This window comes from Dermacentor albipictus, chromosome 4 (genome assembly GCF_038994185.2).
Source record: "Dermacentor albipictus isolate Rhodes 1998 colony chromosome 4, USDA_Dalb.pri_finalv2, whole genome shotgun sequence".
NCBI classification, from domain to species: Eukaryota; Metazoa; Arthropoda; class Arachnida; order Ixodida; family Ixodidae; genus Dermacentor; species Dermacentor albipictus.
The window spans coordinates 2,938,041-2,957,812 of record NC_091824.1 but is presented as its reverse complement, the minus strand read 5'-3'; the positions used below and the strand labels follow the sequence as shown (position 1 = coordinate 2,957,812).

Sequence of the window (19,772 nt, the reverse complement as noted above, 5' to 3'; positions counted from 1 at the left end):
GCTAACGCCGCCGACAAAAGGAAAGCGCTAGCTCTCTTTGGAGTTCGAGACAGCAAGCAGCACGGACATGCCGCGCGCGCACGCAGCGACGCATGCTTCTGCGAGACCGCCTCACGTGGCCGCCTTCGAACGCGCCACCGTTGGCATGACCGAACACACGAACGACCAGGTGTTGGGATCCAGCATGGGGCGAACCTATTCGCTCACGAGGTCGCGGTGAGTCGGACTTCTAGATTTGTCGCGCGCCCATGAGCATGTTTTGTGGATAGCAACTCGGCTAGCTGGCACTGATCTATGAAAGGTGCAATAAATGCCCTTGTGATTGTTTGCACAACTGTGTTGTCGTTCCTTTGTCCCAAGAGTACGGGAGGAGAACCCCACATCTGGCGCCCAACGTGGGGCTCTTGGGGCATCGGACAATAATTTTAACAGTTTTGCTTCGTTCGAGACCTTTGTTTAAACTGAAGCGTAGGCCTAGCGTGAATTTTGATCGCTAGCGTCGGCGGCATGCTTTCTTGAGCGAGGTGACGGTGGCTGTAGTGCGTTTGAACATGTCAACATGCTAGGCCTTTTTGCAAGTGTTTTTTTTAATGACATTCGTCGGGACGAGAGCCATGTGGTCTGCATCCTGGGAGAGCGAGGCATAGCGCCCACGGAGCATATTGGCAAGCCTGAAGCGAGTGAGTACGAAAGCCTATTGGGTGGTCCGAATTTCTTATGTAAATAGCTTCTTCTATCTCTTTGACTCTGATGAAGTCGCGGCTCTGGGAGCCGGGTGGCCGCGGGCCACGGGTGCCACTACGGGCTGACTGGTATTGCGGCCTGGTACCGGGCGCTCCGACACCGTCTGGGACGGTGGGCGCCGTCAACACGGATGCTGTGTGCACCGAGCAGAGTAGGACCACCTCACAGAGCTGACGTCTCCTCGCGGCTGCCTGTTTTGCGCTCATTTTGGGTGTTGTTTGTTGGATGCCGGTTGTTGTCAGGGTAGCGACGCTTTAGGCCTAAGGCTTTACGAAGCTGCCTGTCGCACGTGGAGGGACACAGCCTGGTGGACCGTGGCGTTGAGGTGTTGCAAGTTGCTTCCCTCATTCTAGTTAGCCTCGCACGAATTGAAATTACTCGTTCGACTCAAGAAAGCGAGCTTCGTTCACGTGAACTTAGCATCTGAGTAGCTGCCCGATCTTTTGCTAGCCGAGTTGAACATCGTACCACGTGGGCGATGCGCATGCAGAATTCCTCTCCCTTGCTCTACTTTAGTGTTCGCCGAATGTGTTGACTTTACGCAGCGTGATTGGAGTCACCCCTGGCTTGCTGTCACCTGCACATCGCCTGCGCTGCTGCCCCGGACTACGATCGAGCCACCCCGGGCGATGGTGATGCTGTGGCCAGTTCAGTGCAGCGACTTCGGCGGCCTCCTGTATCCAGCTCACAACCCTCGGTGGCGGACAAACCATAGCACATATGCGAGGGCCGTCTGCACGCATACATATCATGCAGAAGGCATCATTTGACGGAAGCGAGGAACCTCAATTCATGGCAAAGCAGAAATTATATTGTATTCTTTTTGTACATACCTGGTACAAAAATAACTTAGAGAGCAAATGACGAAATAAACACAAGCACGACGGCATGTTCAGGAGACGGCGGCGCGTCGAGCAGATGACAGCTGGGCGCCGCCGTAACCCCCATCGGTAGGCGTGGTTCCGCTGTGCCGTCGAGGCACCAGACTGGCCGGAACGCCACAAGAAGGCGACTGCAGCGCCGCCGCAAATTTCAATGTTTTTTTGCTTCACTCTCGCCGCTCCATTCTAGTACACTCTAGTATCGCGTGTCACCTATGGAGCGGGAGGCGATTAAGCGTCAAGTTCAAGAAATGCTAAATGATGACGTCATCCAGCTGTCGACAAGTCCGTGGGCATCACCTGTCGTACTAGTAAAAAAGAAAGACAACACACTCCGCTTTTGCGTTGACTACAGACGGCTTAACCGAGTCACCAAACGCGACGTTTATCCCCTGCCATGGATCGATGATGCTTTGGACTGTCTGCGTCATGCTCAGTTCTTTAGTTCGTTAGACCTAAAGTCAGACTACTGGCAAATCGAAGTGGACGAGCGTGACCATGAAAAAACCACCTTCATAACTCCCGATGGGCTATACGAATTTAAAGTACTGCCTTTCGGTCTCTGTTCCGCTCCTGCTACATTCCAATGAATGATGGACACTGTACTTGTTGGACTAAACTGGCAGACGTGTCTAGTGTACCTATAAGACGTTGTTGTGTTTTCCAGCACGTTTGACGAACATCTCTCCGGGCTACAAAGTGTCCTTACCGCAATACGCAAGGCCAACCTCACCATCAAGCCTGAAAAATGTTACTTTGGCTTCCAGGAACTCAAGTTTCTAGGCCACGTGGTCAGCTCACAAGGAGTACGACCAGACCCAGAAAAGCTCGCTGCTGTTGCCGAGTTTCCTCGTCCTATAGACAAAAAGGCTGTTCAGCGGTTCCTGGGCCTCTGCGTTTACTACCGTCGTTTCGTTGAAGGCTTCTCAAGGATTGCTGAACCGCTCACGAGACTGACGTGACAAGATGTGCCCTTTGCGTGGACGGAAGACCAAGAGCAGGCCTTACCAAATTGCGTAAACGCCTTCAATCCGCTCTAGTGCTGGCGCATTTTGATGACACCGCGGCAACTGAAATACACACCGACGCCAGCAACGTAGGACTCGGGGGCCATTCTGGTTCAATGGCAAGATGGCGCAGAACGTGTAATTGCGTACGCGAGTCATAGTCTGACAAAAGCAGAAGCTAATTATTCACCAACCGAAAAAGAATGCTTAGCAGTCGTGTAGGCCATCAGCAAGTTCTGACCCTACTTATACGGCCGGCCATTTTGAGCAATCAGTGATCACCACTCGCTCTGCAGGCTTGCCAATATACGAGACCCGTCAGGTCCCTCGCTCGTTGGAGCCTCCGCCTCCAGGAATACGACATAACTGTTGTCTACAGACTCGGCCATAAGCATAGCGACGCTGACGCGATGCCTCGTAACATTACTCCCGGTGGACTGAGCACCGTCACGGCACTTTCTAAAATCAGTCAGCATTGCTGGCGAAGTAGGATTTCAGCCATGACAAATGGACAACATCAGTAGTGGATGTAAAAGAAGAAGACAGGCTATGTGGGAGCAGATTGATGAGGTAGTAAACGTCGTTGAGCTTGCGGAGAACTTTGTAGAGTCCGGTGTAGACAGGGAGGAGCTCCTTGCACAAAGCCTTGGCGTCGACACAGCACCCAGAGTAGGACCAGAGATTCAGGAAGGTACTCGGCTTCACAGTGTTTATCATAGCGCTCTTTTTGGGAGGCTTGCGACACCCATAGCCTAGTGTGAGCAACCTGGCGAGCTATTGTGGCTCGAAAGACGATGTCCTGAGCATATGCGGTGGGTATGGGGGGATCAGTAGGAGGAAGCATCTTGAAGGGCAATGCAGGGTTGCGGCTGTATAGGTGAATGAACAGCAAATAGCCAGCGGTGTCATGCCAGGACAAGTTGTAGGCAAAAGTAACGTAGAGTAGGCTGGCGTCCCAATCGCGGTGATCAGTAGAGACGTACATAGACAGCACATCTGTGAGAGTTCGGTTGAGGCGCTCAGTAAGACTGCTAGTCTGTGGACGGTAGGCTGTCGTGTGGCGATGTTCAGTAGAGCAGCTACGAAGAAGTTTGTGAACGACCTTCGCTAGGAAACAGCGGCCACGATTCTTAGGACGCTGCTGCGGGGTCCTGTGTCGAAGAATGACATCATTGAGCAGAAAGCCTGCATTGTCTATAGCGCAGCTACTGGACATGGCGTGCATAATGGTATACAGTCGCCGACCGTTTATTCAGACCTCACGGGGACTGCGAAAATGTCCGAATAAACAGGTGTGTGAAAAAGCAGATTAAGAAAAAAAAAATGAAATCCTTTATTTCCACGCACTTATTCGGGCTCAGCAGTAGGCTTGGAAGAAATCGTGAATGCGCCGTTGCACGCTGTTCCGTTTACGCGCAATCAGATAAGCCTGAATCTCGGAGAGGGTCGTACGGTCACTATTGGCAGCTGAAAGCACAGTCACTGCTTGTACACGCTTCGCATGCGACGGCAGCGTAGCACATGGTGCGTCATCTCCCAACTCAGTCATCATCCGGCGGTGCAGCAGAAACCTGACGAATGATCTTGCCGCCGTCGAGTTCTGCGCATGTATATACAGCTGTGTCAGCACCTATGAAACTGTCAAATGAGACGGTGTCCCGAATCGCAATGCAACCACTGTGCAGGTCTCGGCAGAACATTTTCCGCGTCAGTAGGGAGCGCACATCGGAAGGCGACAAATCTTAGGCCTCCCGGCACCCGCTTGTCGGCATTCCCTAGCGCAGTTTGCACGGGCACTGTCGGCGCCATTAGACCCTTGACGCGATGTTTACGTATGCCGCGTTGGATCACTGAAACCTCGACACAGCTCACAAAGCAAACACCACCGGGCCGACACCAGTCGCACAAACGAAAAACGCGGCCTGCTCACAGCGTCTTGTGCGAAGAAACAAATCAGCTGCTGGATTGTCTTGACATGGCTTACTAAGCTGAAACTGGAACTGCTGCAGAGCCGCTCTATCTAACCAAGCAGAAACGATGATGATGAGCGGGGATTTCCAGTAGCGCCACTTCGTGGGGCAGCAAGGAAGCTCCGTTCAAAACAAAAATGGCGTTCAGCAAGTCGAACCATGCACCGGTCAGAGTCGGTGCATGGTGCTCTCGACCGAGTTGGAAGGAGTGTCCGAAAAATCAGACGAGAGGTTGCAAGGTGTCCGAACTTTCGGCAGTTGTTATACATTATGGTCTATGGGGAGAATGGCGGTGCCGCGAAGCTGACCGAATAATCGGGCATGTCCGAATTTTTGGAGTCCGGAAAATTGGTCGCCGACTGTATATGGTCATATAGCCGGTTGCAACGGCAATCTATTTGTTGCTGGATACGGACGTAGGGAAAGGTCTGAACAAGTCAAGGCCGACGCGAAAGAAGGGCTTCAATGGAATGTCGACAGGTCGAAGCAGGCCAGCCTGTGGAAGAGCAGGACATTTGCACCGTTGACAGTGCTCGCAGGCAGCAACGCATCGGCGCACGGAACAATACAAGCCAGGCCAAGAGAACTGCTGTCGCACGTGGTCGTAGGTGCATGATGTGCCGAGGTGTCCCACAGTTGGGAGCGTCGTGTAGATGTTGAAGAATGGTGGTACACAGGTGCCAAGGAACAACTAGTGAAAATTTCGGCCAATCAGGTTTCATGTTGCAACGGTATAGAACTTCATTGCATAAGACATACTGACGTAGAGAAGGCTTGGAATGTGCGGAAGAGAGTTGCTGAATAGTGAGCTTTAGAGATTCATCCCAACGCTGATCAGTGCTGCTGTCGCGTAAATCAGATATGCCGCGCACACAGGAATCATTGTCATGGTCAGCGAGGCTAGCAGGGTCCATCGTATGGCGCGAAAGATAATCAGCATCGTGATGTAGACCGCCAGATTTATAAATTACCTCAAACGTATATTCCTGTAGTCTGAGAGCCCAGCGACCAAGGCGACCAGTTGGGTCCTTGAGCGACAACAACCAACAAAAAGCGTGGTTGTCGGTAAGAACGAAGAATGTGCGGCCATACCCTGACAAGCGTTAATCTTGTCAGGGTCAGGTTGGACCTCTGTAGCACTTACAAGTTGATCAAGCACAGATATTGGTTGTCTGCCGAAATTACACTTTTTGGAGTTTATGTGGAGCCCCACTTTACGAAAGACAGCTAGAATGGTCGCCAAACGAGTAAGGTGATTTTGAAACGTTGGGGGAAAACACAATGATGTTGTTTAGGTAGGAGAGACAGATGGCCATTTGTAACCAAGAAGAAGAGGGTCCATCATGAGTTCGAAGGTTGTGGGGATGTTGCACACTCCAAATGGCATAACTTTGAACTGATAGAGACTGTCTGGTGTGACAAAGGCAGTTTTTTCTCGGTCCAAGACGTCAGCAGAAATCTGCCAATAACCTAAGTGTAGGTCTATGGATGAGAAGTATCTCGCACTGTGAAGACGGTCAAGGGCGTCACTGATTCATGGCAGCGGATATACATCTTTGCGCATTATTTTAAGGCACGATGGTTGATGCGAAATCTCCAGCTGCCATCCTTCTTTCTTTTTTTTTTGACCAAGACGACAGGTGCCGCCCGTGGACTGGAAGAAGCCTATATGATGCCTTTAAAGAGCATCTTATCGACCTCACGTTGCATGACCTGGCTTTTGGAATGGGACACACAATATGGTCGCAATCTGATAAGAATAGCATCTCCCATATGTATTTGATGAATTACGCGAGACATTTGACCCAGAGGGCGGTCATCAAAGTTGAAGATATCCCTATAGCACAATATGTTGATGGGCTAGTTGGTGTGAATCCATAATTACTTTGTTTAGCGCAAAACAATGGACACAAAAGAGACGACAGGACAAGGCGCTGCTCTAAACTGACATCATTTTATTGCTGCATCACTCCTTTCTAGAGAGCAGAATCTAGAAGAACATGCACAATGAGCACCATGTGCAGGAACCACCAACATCCGATCACCAGAGCGCACTCATACAACAGAATCCAGAAAACCATATTCAGCGTTGTGCAATGTTAAAGAAGGCACACTAATGCACTGCGAACCCATTAGTGTGTCTTCTTTAACCTTGTACAGCACTGAATATGGTCAGTCGTCTGCCATGGCCAATGATCTGCCATCCGCCATTCAACTGGATTCCAAGAGCGAGGAGGGAACCGTTGTCCCTGGGGCAGCGATCTTGGGCGAGGCAGCGACCTAGGGCGAAAGTCAGGTGTGCAGACGCAGACGGCAAAACCCAAGTTGCCGAGCTCCTCCTGCACAATGGACTGAACCAAGGAGATGGCTGGCACATGAAAATCCCCGTGGCTGGTGTTTGGAAGAGCAGGAGCAATTGATTCAATTTCCCGACAACTGATTCATGTAAGTTCCGACGACGGCAGCGACGACTGCAGATGACAGACCTGTCCGGCTTCACATGATGATGTCAGGGCGGTGTTCGGTAGCCAAGCGAATGTCTTCGCAATATGCCGACTTTTGGCCCGCTCAAAACACCGGCATTCTTCATAATTTCGTCGACGGTTGCACCATTTTGGCACAGTAATAAGTTGAACGCATTGTTTGCGATTCCCTTCTGCATGTGACCAACCTCGTCCGCCTCTGTCATGTCACTGTTGAGTTTACGGCAAAGAGCCAAAACATTCTGAATGTAGGATATGTATGGTTCAGTATGCGTCTGGGCGCCGATGGATAGCTCTTCTGTTGCGGCTGCCTTTCAACTCATGGGCTTCCCAAACAAGGCCCTAAGTTTTTTCTTTGAAAGTGTCCCAACTTCAAATCTCAACCTCGTGGTTTTTGAACCATATCTTAGCCATTCCTTCGAGATAAAACAACATCTTTGCAAGCATCAGCATTGGGTCCCAACAACTGATCTCACTGATATGTTCATTACGGGCAATCCAATCTTTGACGTCAACTTCATCCATACAGCAGAATGTCCTTGGGTCTTTAGGATGTGCAAGGACGATCGACTGGCTGGCACAGGCATGGCCGTGGTCTCGTCTGTCATCACAATGATCATGATAATCACGACTCGTACAGCGCTTCTGGTACCTCGCAGCTCCACCAAATTATAACGGGGATTCACGAGTACACGGGGAGGAGATGAAATCGTATCTTACAATATTTACAGGCTGCTGCTACCACAGAATAACTGACAGTATCTCACACGGCATGCCCCATCTTCTTTCTCTTCGTGGAGCGACGCGGTTTTTTGACGGAATGCTCATATGTGATGCCTCGTAACAATATCTTCACAGACCAACGAGCGATACCTTATTGTGTAGAGAATCTTTTAGTAAAATTTCATGCAACATTTCTAAAATTGTAGAATGAGCCCAAATTTGTTACATAAAAAAAAGTTACGAGTAAGCTACGACAAATTACTAGCAAAACCATGACAATTATGTGATGTCCTTTATTAGTAAACACATGTAATATTCAGAGCGAGAACAGCATTTCTTAAACAAATATATGTGTGAACAGTGCCTTTCATGTTCAGTCAGCTGACACAGTGTAAGGGATCCGTACAAAGTGATAGCTATGCTTGTGCTCCCATATTTCCGACGAGAGCCAACAGCCCTTTCAGGCAAGGCTCGGAAGAAGCGTACTTACGAGGTCGCAGCTGGGGCCTCCGTGACAGGTTGGTACGGGTAATCACTTCCTCCAAGGTCACAGACGACGTATCCAGCTCAGCCGTATTCTGCAATGCCATCGGTGCAACACAATTAAAAATGAGCTGTGCAAGTCAGAATTCAATATTCTTGGAACAAACGTACAATGAAAATGAGGATGCGAAAGTAGAAATAAACACTGCTGCATCCTTTTCATCCATGCTTTTGTGTTTTGTGCTTCCTGTTTTTGAAGAGGAATTCAAGAATGTGACACTTGAGTTATACAACAAAGCGCCATGATCCAGCATGCAGTCAAGTGCAGCAAACAGAAGTGATCACACAAGTATAAACATGCGATAGGTGACAAAAAATGGTTCTGTGATGGATTCTTTGCTCCACAGCAATTTTGGGCCGAAGTGATGTTCTTCACAAAAATGTCTAAGAATAAGCTCCTTCTGCATGCAAAGTTCAGTCAGTGCAAAAGAGGCGTATTCCCACAGAAGGCACATTGCTGAGAAAATTGTCCCTTCCATGCTACAGTGTCACTAGTACTATGTGTGCCTTGTTAAATGCATATTTTAACTCTTTGAAGGTTTTTGCCGTACATGTACGGTGGCGGTTTTCTGTCCCGCAACGTCTTTGCCGTGCGGGTACAGTTCCGACCCTCCGTTTGAAATTTCGCGCCATAATGACGATGAGCACTCATAGGGAGGTGCTGCCACCTCTTCGCACTTGCAAGACGCGTTTAAAATTGCTGCTATCTTCTTGGGGAGATAAACAGAGCTGATTGCTAGCTTCAGCCCGTCGCTCAGACTGCGGCAACGCCCCTTTGGTGGTTTCGGTTTCGCCGCGTGATCACAACGAAGGCGAGCGAAATGTCATTTTTTTCTTTGTCGGTACTCTCTTGCAGGGCAGTGGAAGTTGATTTCTATCTTGATTGGTGCTGCTCTTAGCTTGCTTATCAGCGCCATTTGCGAGGTATTCTCGCTCTCAGTGGCAACGCGCTTTCACGGTTTCGGTTCCGCCACGTGATCGCAACGGAGGCGCGCGAAACGTGGTTTTTCGCTTTGTCGGCACGCTCTCGCAGGGGCGGCGGAAGTTGATTTCTATCTTGATTGGCACTGCTCTTAGCTTGTTTATCACCACTTGCTTATCAGCGCCGTTTGCGAGGTATTCTCGCTCTCCGCGGCAACGTGCTTACGCGAGAGGGTGCCTCAGACCTCTGCCCAAGGCAGCCGCACGCAGAGATGGCATGTGTGCGCCAACACAACTCCTCGCTTCAAGAGAACAGACACGCATTTTAGGTGTGCAGACTGCAATAAGGCGCTGTGTGTAGACCCGTGTTTCAAGGAGTACCACACTCGGAAATACTATTGAACATTTTGCAGTTCTGAGTGATGCCGATACCAAAATACTGTTCCTAATTATTTTTGACTATTTATTCCCGACTTAATACATTTTGTACACTCAAGATCCGCAATAAATTAATTTGACCACCTGGCAGTTTTTTTCAATATAATTCTACCCTCAAAGGGTTAAGGAGGTGCTGTGGCAGTAAATCAAGTTAGCTTTGTTTTTATGGAATGAAGCAGATTTTTTTTTTTTGGTAATGGCAGTGAATGTGTGCTGAAAAGCATAATTTAGTTCACCAGGTTATTTTGGAGCTGATGATGATGCTGGTAACCAAGGTAGTCGAGCCCACATATAACGGCCCCACTTAAGACGAAATTTCGCTTAAGACGAACGGGAGCTGTGCGATCGTCAAAATGTACATATACATTATTATTTCAATGGCATAAAATCGCACATATTCCGTCTTTTTTAGTCCTGCCGATTAACTACAGCAAACAGACAGCATAAATCCACTACCGCGATGTGGAATAATGATGACCTCCGACCCCTTTGCACACGTGGTCTGCTTTTCCAAGCCTTCTCAGAGGCGAACTATCTGTTTCGTGCCCCTCTACCCTCACCACGCCATCACGCATTGCCCACAAGTGCCGGCGTGTGGCTTCCAAGATTGCCCTCCCACCTGTCCTCGCAACTCCATTCCCCTCTCCTCACTCTTTCTTACAACTTTCTCGCTGTCTCGACGCCGGCTAAAGTTCAGAAGTTTTGTTTTCTGGCCGTTACCGCGAAGCAGACTTCTCCACACAAGTCTCCGTGCTTCCTCACTTCTCCGCTTCATTTTAGTCGAGCCCGAGTTTAATTCAAGATGACGGACGGGAATGCCGTGCCTGCAGCAGTCATGAAACAAAAAGCGCTGAATATGGCAATGAAGCTAACGGAGGTGCTAAAAACTGCGAGTTTGTGAAGAAGTACGTGTCTAAATCAACCATCTCAACGTTTATAAAGAACAAGGAAAAGATCACCAGCCCAGCCACCAACTCAATGAACAGAAAGTGCCTGCAGAAGGCCGCTCATGCAGACGTAGAGCACGCGCTGCTTTTAAGTGATTTGCTGACGCATGGGCTCGCAACATTCCGATAAGTGGGCCAATGACGCTGGGCAAAGCCAAAAACTTTGCATTCCTGCTAGATTTTCCTCGCTTCTGCCCAGGACTTGGCTGGCTACATTGACTCAAAGTGCAGCATGGGATTGTTTTTTAATCGATTGCCGGCGAGGCGACTTCAGTAAGTGACCAAGACGTTGCCACTTGGCTTGTAAGAAACCAGGCCATTACTGTAATCTACATGGAGCAGGACGTGTATAACACAGATGAAGCAGCATTATTTTATCAGATGCTGCCGGACAAGATGCACGCCATGAAAGGCGACTCATGTGCTAGCAGAAAACACCATAAAGTGCACATTACAGTACTTTGGTGCAACCAGTGTGTGCCCTTTGTAATCGTAAAATCAAAGAAGTTGCGATGCTTTTGGAGCTGTGTACCTGTGCGCTACAGGCACAATACAAAGGCATGGATGACGCACAATTTATTCGCGGAGTGGCTGGGCGAGTTTAACCGCAACTGCCCTGAAGGACGGACTCTCTCGACAAGAAGCCATGAAGAAGTACGACGTGAAAAGAAGTACCTTGAGCACGTATGTGAAAAATGAAGAACAGATTCTTCAGGCGTTCGAAAGCGAGAAGTTTCGAGCGTCACGAAAGCGTCTGCGAACAACAGCTCATCCAGAGTTGGAGTGGACCCCTCATCATGGCGCAAGCCGAGAGGTTTGCACTGACGATGCATATCGATGCATTCAAGGCATCGGAAGGGTGGTGCGCGCGCTTCAGAGAGCGACATGGCCTCGTTTTTAAGACTGTGTGCGGCGAAAGAGGCGCTGTCAACGAAGACGTTGCCAACAACTGGAAGAACGCTCAGCTGCTCGAGCACATCGCCGCCTACGATCCAAATGACATATTTAATGCTGATGAAACAGCACTTTTCTTTAAGGCTTTGCCAGACAAAACTGTGACCATGAAAGGAGATCCGTGCATCGGTAGCAAAAGATCCAAGGAACGCGTCACCATTCTTTTAGCCGCCAACATGACAGGAACAGAGCGCTTGCCGCTTGTCGTCATTGGAAAGGCACAAAAGCCACGGTGCTTTAAGAACATGCCTGCTCTTCCGGTGGAATACCGAGCGAATAAAAAGGCCTGGATGACGTCGGAAATTTTTCGTGGCTGGATGCAGAAGTTAGACCGACAGTTTTCCGCAAAGAACCGCAAAGTGTCAATGGTGCTGGACAATTGTAGTGCACATAACAGTGTCACCGGACTGGACAACATAGAAGTTGTTTTCTTGCTGCCGAACACAACATCGGCCCTCCAACCGATGGACCAAGGCATAATTCAGTATGTCAAGACGAAATACCGCAGGCGCGTGCTGGAACGGATGCTCCTGTGCCATGAAGTCGGCAAGCAGTACGACGTGAATCTTTTGAGCGCGGTCAACATCCTTGCCTACGTTTGGCACAACACGCCCGCGCACGTCGTCGCCAACTGTTTTAGACACAGTGGCTTCGTTGTGCGTGAGCCTGGCGATGATGCAGTGGCCGAAGTGTCGCTAGATGACAATGGAGATGACTGCGAGGATTTTGGAGGAGTTCTGCCGGATGCGGTGACACTCGCTGATTACGTCGGCATTGATGACGGCGTTGTTACAGCCGGCTCGCTTACCGAAGAAGAAATTGTCAGGGACGTGCTGCACGGAGAAGATTCTGAGGAGGAAGAGGAGCCGCGAGAGAAGCAGCCTCGGCCCCCTCGCACTGTGAAGGAAGCCGCGGAGGCCCTCGCTGTGTTGGAAGAATTTTGTTGGGACTCTCCAGACAGCATGCGAGCTTCTAAGCACCGGGAAGGACTTCGTAAAATAGTATCCGCGCGGGTTTCTGCTCGAAAGCAAACGAGCATTCTCGATTACTTTGCGCAATAAAGGTTTGTTGATGAAAGTCGTGCATTTTTTTTTTTGTCCGCTCGATAATTCGGACATTCGGTTAATTCGGACATAATTTACGGTCCCTAGAAGTCCGAATTAACGAGCTTTTACATATGTGGGGGGGTGCCATATCTTTGCCACATGCCGCGCTGGTGAGCAAGAATATCGCATGGTGCCATATGTGCCGGATCATTATCCTCCTCCTCCTGATGGCTTTCCTGTGAAGTGACGGGTTGTGAATGGGAGGGCGATGCATAACTGCGAGTCGGCCTAGTTGGAACATATTCATATTGATACTTGTTGTGCGCAAACAAACAGGGACGAAGAATAGGGGCAACACAAGGACGAGCGCTTTCTAACGATGGTTGCTCCACTCGGTTCGTGAGCTCTCGAGCTAGAGCGTCAGCCCTCTCATTCCCCTCCAGGCCTGCGTGTCCCAGGCACCAGACCAGTCTGTATGTACTATTGAGTTCCTTTCCCAGGAGGTTGCTAACCTTGAAACGGAGACGGCCGTTCATGAAGAAGCGGCATGCCTCCTGAGAGTCTGAGATAATGGTTTCTACGATTCCCCCATCTGTTCATGGTCCTTGACTGCCAAGGCGATGGCGAAGCAATTTGCCTTGGCAATAGAGGACATGATCAGGGAGGCACTTCAGATTAGGCTAGTCTTGTATTGTGGAGCACTTGCTCATTGCTGTTGACTGCCCGGCCGCCAACTTGCCGCTTCGGGTTTCGCTGTATTCAGCCGTTGAGATGGCGAAGGCGGCCTGGGTGGAGGTGACGGCCGCTTACGTAAGGAACTGTTTCCGCAAGGCCAGCTTCATCAACACAGTGCCTCATGTCGAGTTTGATGCCTCCGAAGATGATCGGCCCACCGGCAATTTGTAGCAGCGCGTCGTCGACTCCGACATGGAGGGCTACAACACTGGTTGGGATGACTTTATTTCTGCTGATGAAGGTGCTGATATTGCGGAACCTTGCACGGACGAGGGCATCGTATGCAAAGTGCGGGCGAAGAGTGACGCGGAGGAATCAGTGACGATGAAACTTCGGAGCCAGCACCCATAAGCATGCTTGTAGCAATGGGCTACATAGAGAGCCTCAGGCAACTTGTCTATGTCAAGGGCCTCAGCGCTGCAGAAACAGATGAGCATCATAAACTTCTTTGCAAAGAAGTAAATTTTGTGTTTTGATTAGACACTTTTTTTTGCTTTAGAGCTGTCGTCCATTCAGTGTGAACTCCGGGATGTAACGAATAGACACTGCAGAACGCTCAGGTTCGTTATAAGTGTGCTCGAGTAACAAAAGGAAAGGTAGTCAAGTATTCGACGAAAGTTCGTCTGGTCAGGTAACATGATGATGAAGAAATTGCGGTCAATGACCAAGGCAAGGTGAAAATAACACGGAGACGTTTCGGGACCCGTATGAGTTCCTTGATCACACTCTGATCAATGAAGCCGTACGGGCCCCGAAACGCCTCTGTGTTATTTTCACCTTTACTTGGTCAGTGCCACAATTTCTTCATCAAAAGGAAAGGTGGTAACAAAAAGGCCGAAGGGCAAGCGTGCAGTACAGAAGGCAATGGTTATGATAGTAGGTCTGCAAAACAGCTACAATAAAAAGCAAGATACAGTTGTTAACTTGAAAACTGAATTTCCCAAACTACAGTCGTGTCAGCTTAGTTACAATGTTGAAAGTTTTCTTCAGAAATAATGATATTTTCAAACTAAATGAAGAACTTCAAACACAAAGAGACTTGATGAAGAGGGGGGACCTTTGTATTGGAATATTCACAAACTGAGACCAGAACCAAATAATGAGTATAGTGTACGCATGTACCAAGAACCAAGAGTATAGTGTACACATGTAATTATCTATTAGCACTAAAAAGACCATTCCAAGATGTATAATCAACTTGCCCAAATTGCCATCTCAAGTGAAATCTGATTGTAGAAGGTGCAGTCAGACACTGCAGGCCAAATACACAGTAATAGAAAAGAAGACAGAACACCTTGAGTATTAACAATTTAATGTAGAGTAGTACTAGAGGGACCCTTGACATTGCTTCCAAAATACAAAATCTCATCAAAGAAACAACCATCAAATCCAGCACTATGGCCTGTCATTGCATACTTTCCCTAGCCTAAGCATTATTGAAACCTTGTGTCAAATGCTAAATGGCCAAACATAGGTTATGACAGGGAAGCAATTGTTTATACCAACAAACACCTTTGTCCTTCACAATGAAAGGACCTGTTACAGACTTTTACGGCAGGGTAGTGGTCAAGAAAACAGAACCTAGACACAAAACCCAGGCACAAAATACAGTACATTTATATACTGTATAGGCCATTTTATCAGCGGGGAGGAACGCAGCCTCAAACCTGCGCTCTGCGCCAACCTCTTCCTCGCACTGGTATGAGCGGATGCCGTTTTCTCCCAGCGGCAGGTTGAAAAGGTAGCAGTTTAATTGCGAATTAGTGCGATTCCAACGTGCTTTGTCTGGGATTTCTGCAATGTCAGATGACTCAAGGTCGACAGGCTACCACTCTGCTATATTTGGCTGCAAAAATAACTTTTGGAAGCAAGCATGAAGTGCATCTTCATCCGCGGTGACTTCGTGGAAACCGCCACTATGATAGCAGAGAAGCGTACGCTTTGTATTGCCGGCATTAAAAGAAAGGACTTGCTGCCATGGTGTGTATGTTTGGATGGTTTTGTTCCCAGTTTGTGCATGGAGACGAACTCAGAACTCGGCACCCATGGTCAAACTGGGATATGAAAGAAAGGTGCGTATTCCAAGTCAGTTAACTATTGCGAATGGGTGAACTATTTCTTCGTGCACGCACATTAAACTTGTTCTGTTTAAGTGTGTTCTAAGGTTATCATGCTTCGCAAACAACGTTCTGGAGGAAGTTGACCAAGGTAATATTATGAAAACAATATGTGCCGAAAAGAAATGAATGCGTGTTCTTTTCCATTATGTAACAAAAGCAATGCCTACCGTGTGCCGGCCGGCCCTAGTTCACCTGGGCCTTCCCGTGCTTCCGAATCTCACTGGCAAGCTGTCAATGCCGCTCATCGCACGCTGTATTACTGCAGAAAATAGTTGCTCTTGCAAAAAGTAGTTATTTGTTTTACAACTCTCTCGTGTAGGCAAGGTGCGCTTGCACACACAGGCACCATTCGAGATCTAAGAGAGTGCATATTCTTTCGACGCGCCGCGAGCATCTGCTTGATCGTGGCATATTCGCAGTCACTGTTGTCAGCTCATTTTATACATGTTAAGAGCCCTTTCGATTGAGTTATTTTACGGTTCTTTATTGTGTAAAGCTTGATGCCCGGTTGCCAGAAGAACAATGTTTATAAACTTGTACTGCAAAAATTATAGGAGCATGACAGCTAGCAAAACGTGTTTCCTCAAAGCTTCACAGTTAGCTGGATTGGGCTGTAAGCTTGTGCAGCACACTGCATGACATATGGAGACACCTCTGATTACTGTCGCCTGAGCGATACCTTAATAGAGTTCAAGGCTAGAAGTACAATAACCACAAGTTAAATGTATACGTTACGTATCGACAATGTTCAGACTTTAATTGCCTCCTATTTATATCGTCGGCAGAGCTGCGGGAGCACCTAAGTCACCAATCGATATTGCGGATATATCAAAGCTAAAAACTTGGTGACGACATGCTAAGAAGTTTCCCAATACAAGCAACTTGTTCATACCTCTTGGGAAAGCGCGAAAACTTGCCACTCGTCATCAACAGCATGTTCACCGTGCACCCTCCAGCCCTATTCCACATACCAGCATGGCGCTGGACGATAGACGGCACTGTGATTGCAAAATTGCCCTCAATAAAACGGTCTATATGCACTGAAGCTCGGCTGCAACGGGGCGCTGCGGTGCCTCGGCGCAGGTTGCCACGTTTGTGGTTGCACCTCAGCAGCCGACAACGTGTTCTGCCCAATGTTGCTGTGCAAAGGCATCTTAATTTATCGCGTGCAGTTCCATTTCGACAAGAAAACTAGCATGTTTCACTGAATGTGCTGTGTGAATGTGCCTAATATGTAAATCGATGTCTGAATATGCACTCGTGGGATCGGATGCATTAGCAGTGGATGGTGTGGTTCACGCACTTCTAGTAACAGGTCAAGAAACAAGCACAACGATCAAGAGAACAAACAGACTGGTGGGCTAGTTGGTACTGCATAACTAGAGGCAAAGTGCAAAAAAAAAAGAACACGAGGACAAAAGAAGGAAACGAATATACAGCGCTACTGACTAAATTTCTTATTGCACGTCCTCCGCAACAAGAACACTTGCTGCTTGACTGCTGCATGCTGCCTGGCTTATCATCATCATCAGCCTATTTTGTGTCCACTGCAGGACGAAGGCTTCTTCCTGCGATGTCCAATTAGCCCTGTCTTGTGCCAACCGCTTCCAACAATTTCATTGCTCCACCTAGTCTTCTGTCGTCCTCGGTTGCGTTTTCCTTCTCTTGGTACCCATTCTGTAAGCCTAATGGTCCAACGGTTGTCTAACCGGCGCATTACATGACCTGCCCAGCTTCATTTTTTCCCCTTGATGACAATTAGAATATTGTCTATACCCATTTTCTCTCTGATCCAAACCACTCTCTTCCTGTCGCTTAACGTTATGCCTAACATTCTTCTTTCCATCGCTCTTCACGCGGTCCTTAACTTGTTCTCAAGCTTCTTTGTCAGTCTCCGAGTCTCTGCCCCATATGTCAGCACTGGTAAAATGCACTGATTGTACACCATTCTTTTCAATGATAATGGTAGGCTTCTAGTCAGGAGCTGGCAATGTCTGCCGTATGTGATCCAACCCATTTTTATTCTTCTGTGAACTTCCTTCTCATGATCAGGGTTCCCTGTGATTCATTGACTTAGGTCAACGTACTCCTTCACAGACTCTAGAGGCCGACTGGCGATCCTGAACTCTTGTTCCTTTGCCCAGCTATTTATCATTATCTTTGTTTTCTGCATATTAATCTTCAACGCCTCTCTTACACTCTCTCTGTTAAGGTCCTCAATCATTTGTTGTAACTCATCCCCAGTGTTGCTGAATAGAACAATGTCATCGGTAAACCGAAGGTTGCTGAGATATTCGCCGTTGATCTTTACTCCTAAGCCTTCTCAGTTTAATAGCTAGAATACTTCTTCCAAGTGCGCGCAGTGAATAGCACTGGAGAGATTGTGTCTCCCTGTGTGACCCCTTTCTTTATAGGTATCTTCCTGCTTTTCTTGTGCAGAATTAAGGTAGCTGTAGAACCTCTGTAGATATTTTCCAAGGCATCTATATAAACGTTCTGTACTCCTTGATTACGTAATGTTGCTATGACTGTTGATATCTCTACTGAATCAAATGCCTTTTCATCATCTATGAAAGCCATATAGAGAGGCTTATTATACTCTGTGGATTTCTCAATAACCTGATTAATGACATGGATGTGATGCATTGTAGAGTAACCCTTCCTGAAGCCCGCCTGTTCTCTTGGCTGACTAAAGTCCAGTGTTGCCTTCATTCTATTGGATATTATTTTGGTAAATATTTTATATAATACTGGAAGTAAGCTAATGGGACTAATATTTTCCAATTCTTTAACATCTTGCTTTTTGTGGATTTAGTATAATCTTTGCATTCTTCCAGTTTTCTGGGAGCCTTGCAGTCGATGGATATTTCATATAAAGAGCCACCTGTTTTCCAAGCATTATGTCTCCTCCATCTTTGATTAAATTGACTGATATTCCATCTTCTCCTGCCGCTCTTCCACGTTTCATGTCTTGCAGGGCCCTTCTGACCTCATTGCTAGTTATAGGAGGAGTTTCTGTATTCTGTTCATTACTGTTTGTAAGTAAGGTATCCTGATTCCTCCCGGTACTGCACAGGCCAGTATAGAATTCTTCCGCTGCTTTTATTATATCTTCGGGACTGCTAATGATATTACCCAGCTTATCTTTTAGTGCACGCATCTTGGTTTGTCCTATGCCAAGTTTCTCTCTCACTGATTTCAGGCTGTGTCCATTTCTTATGACTGAGGTTTTTTAGCGCACGAAAAGGGATGAAAGACAGTGGCAAGACGTGGATACAGCGCTAACTTTTCCAACAATTGTTTTATTCCACAAAGCGGTACACATATATATAGTGCAGTCCACTTATAACGATATCGATAAAGATGACAAATATGATCGTTATAACCGATGATCGCTATATCTGGACTGCAGTTAAAAAAAAAATTTATAAAATAAAAACGCGGAACATACCTTTGCAGCTCCAAACTCGAATTCGCTACTTGTTCTAAAAAATAGATGATGTAGAAAGTAGGCTGTGAAAAACAAACTTTATTCGTAGCACCAATGACCGTGTCAAGGGTTAGGCGCGCCGAAATAGTCAGAAATCTGCACTTGCTTTTGCGGCAGCTACAGCTTCACAACCGCGGTGTGCATGGATTCCACAACTACGCGAACACTGGCAGCAATCCTTTAGCATGCGCAAAATCAATTAGGCAGTCGATTGACGACAGTGCACTTTGCGTGGGCTTCGAGGTCGGGGTCAAGGAGCCACTGTCAATCTCGTTGTCACTGTCACTGCTGCCGTCGCCACCTTCGCACAACTTTGCCGTCTGCCGAGACAGCAGATCTTCGGCGATCGCCTCGTCGGTGACCTCATCGCAGAATGAGGCAGCACTGTCTGCAGTCAAAAACTCCTCCTTCGACACACCACCTGTGTCATCAGTAGGAACGAGCTCCCAGAGCTCGGTGATGTCAGCAGCTTCTACCGTGTTGGTCTCAGTGGGTTGGGGAAGTTCATCCTTGCGCACAAAGCCCGCCTTTTTGAAGCAATTGGTGATGAACCGCTGGTAAAGCGCCTCTTCAACATCGGCGTACAAAGGGGTCTCTAACCCTTTTCCACTGATCGGCATGGTTGCTGATAGCTCCTGCCTTCACAATCGCGGTGTTCCCGGTTTTCAAGATGGTTGATATCGTTAACTGGGTCAGCTCATACTTCTTCACAAGGGCACTCACCTTGAAGCCGCATCGAGAGTCCTGCAAAATATCCATCTCTGTGTCAA

At 48.0% G+C, this 19,772-nt stretch overlaps 1 protein-coding gene across 6 annotated transcripts in view; it reads right to left on the bottom strand.

Moving 5' to 3' along the window:
- The window catches only part of LOC139059016 (nuclear factor related to kappa-B-binding protein), a 617,245-nt gene that overhangs the window by 383,354 nt on the left and 214,119 nt on the right, over window positions 1–19,772 (bottom strand). For all 6 annotated transcript variants that reach the window (XM_070536798.1, XM_070536799.1, XM_070536801.1 and 3 more), the window contains one exon: window positions 8,299–8,386. In XM_070536798.1, the coding sequence (XP_070392899.1) occupies window positions 8,299–8,386 (88 nt within the window). The remainder of the gene's footprint in view (window positions 1–8,298; window positions 8,387–19,772) is intronic.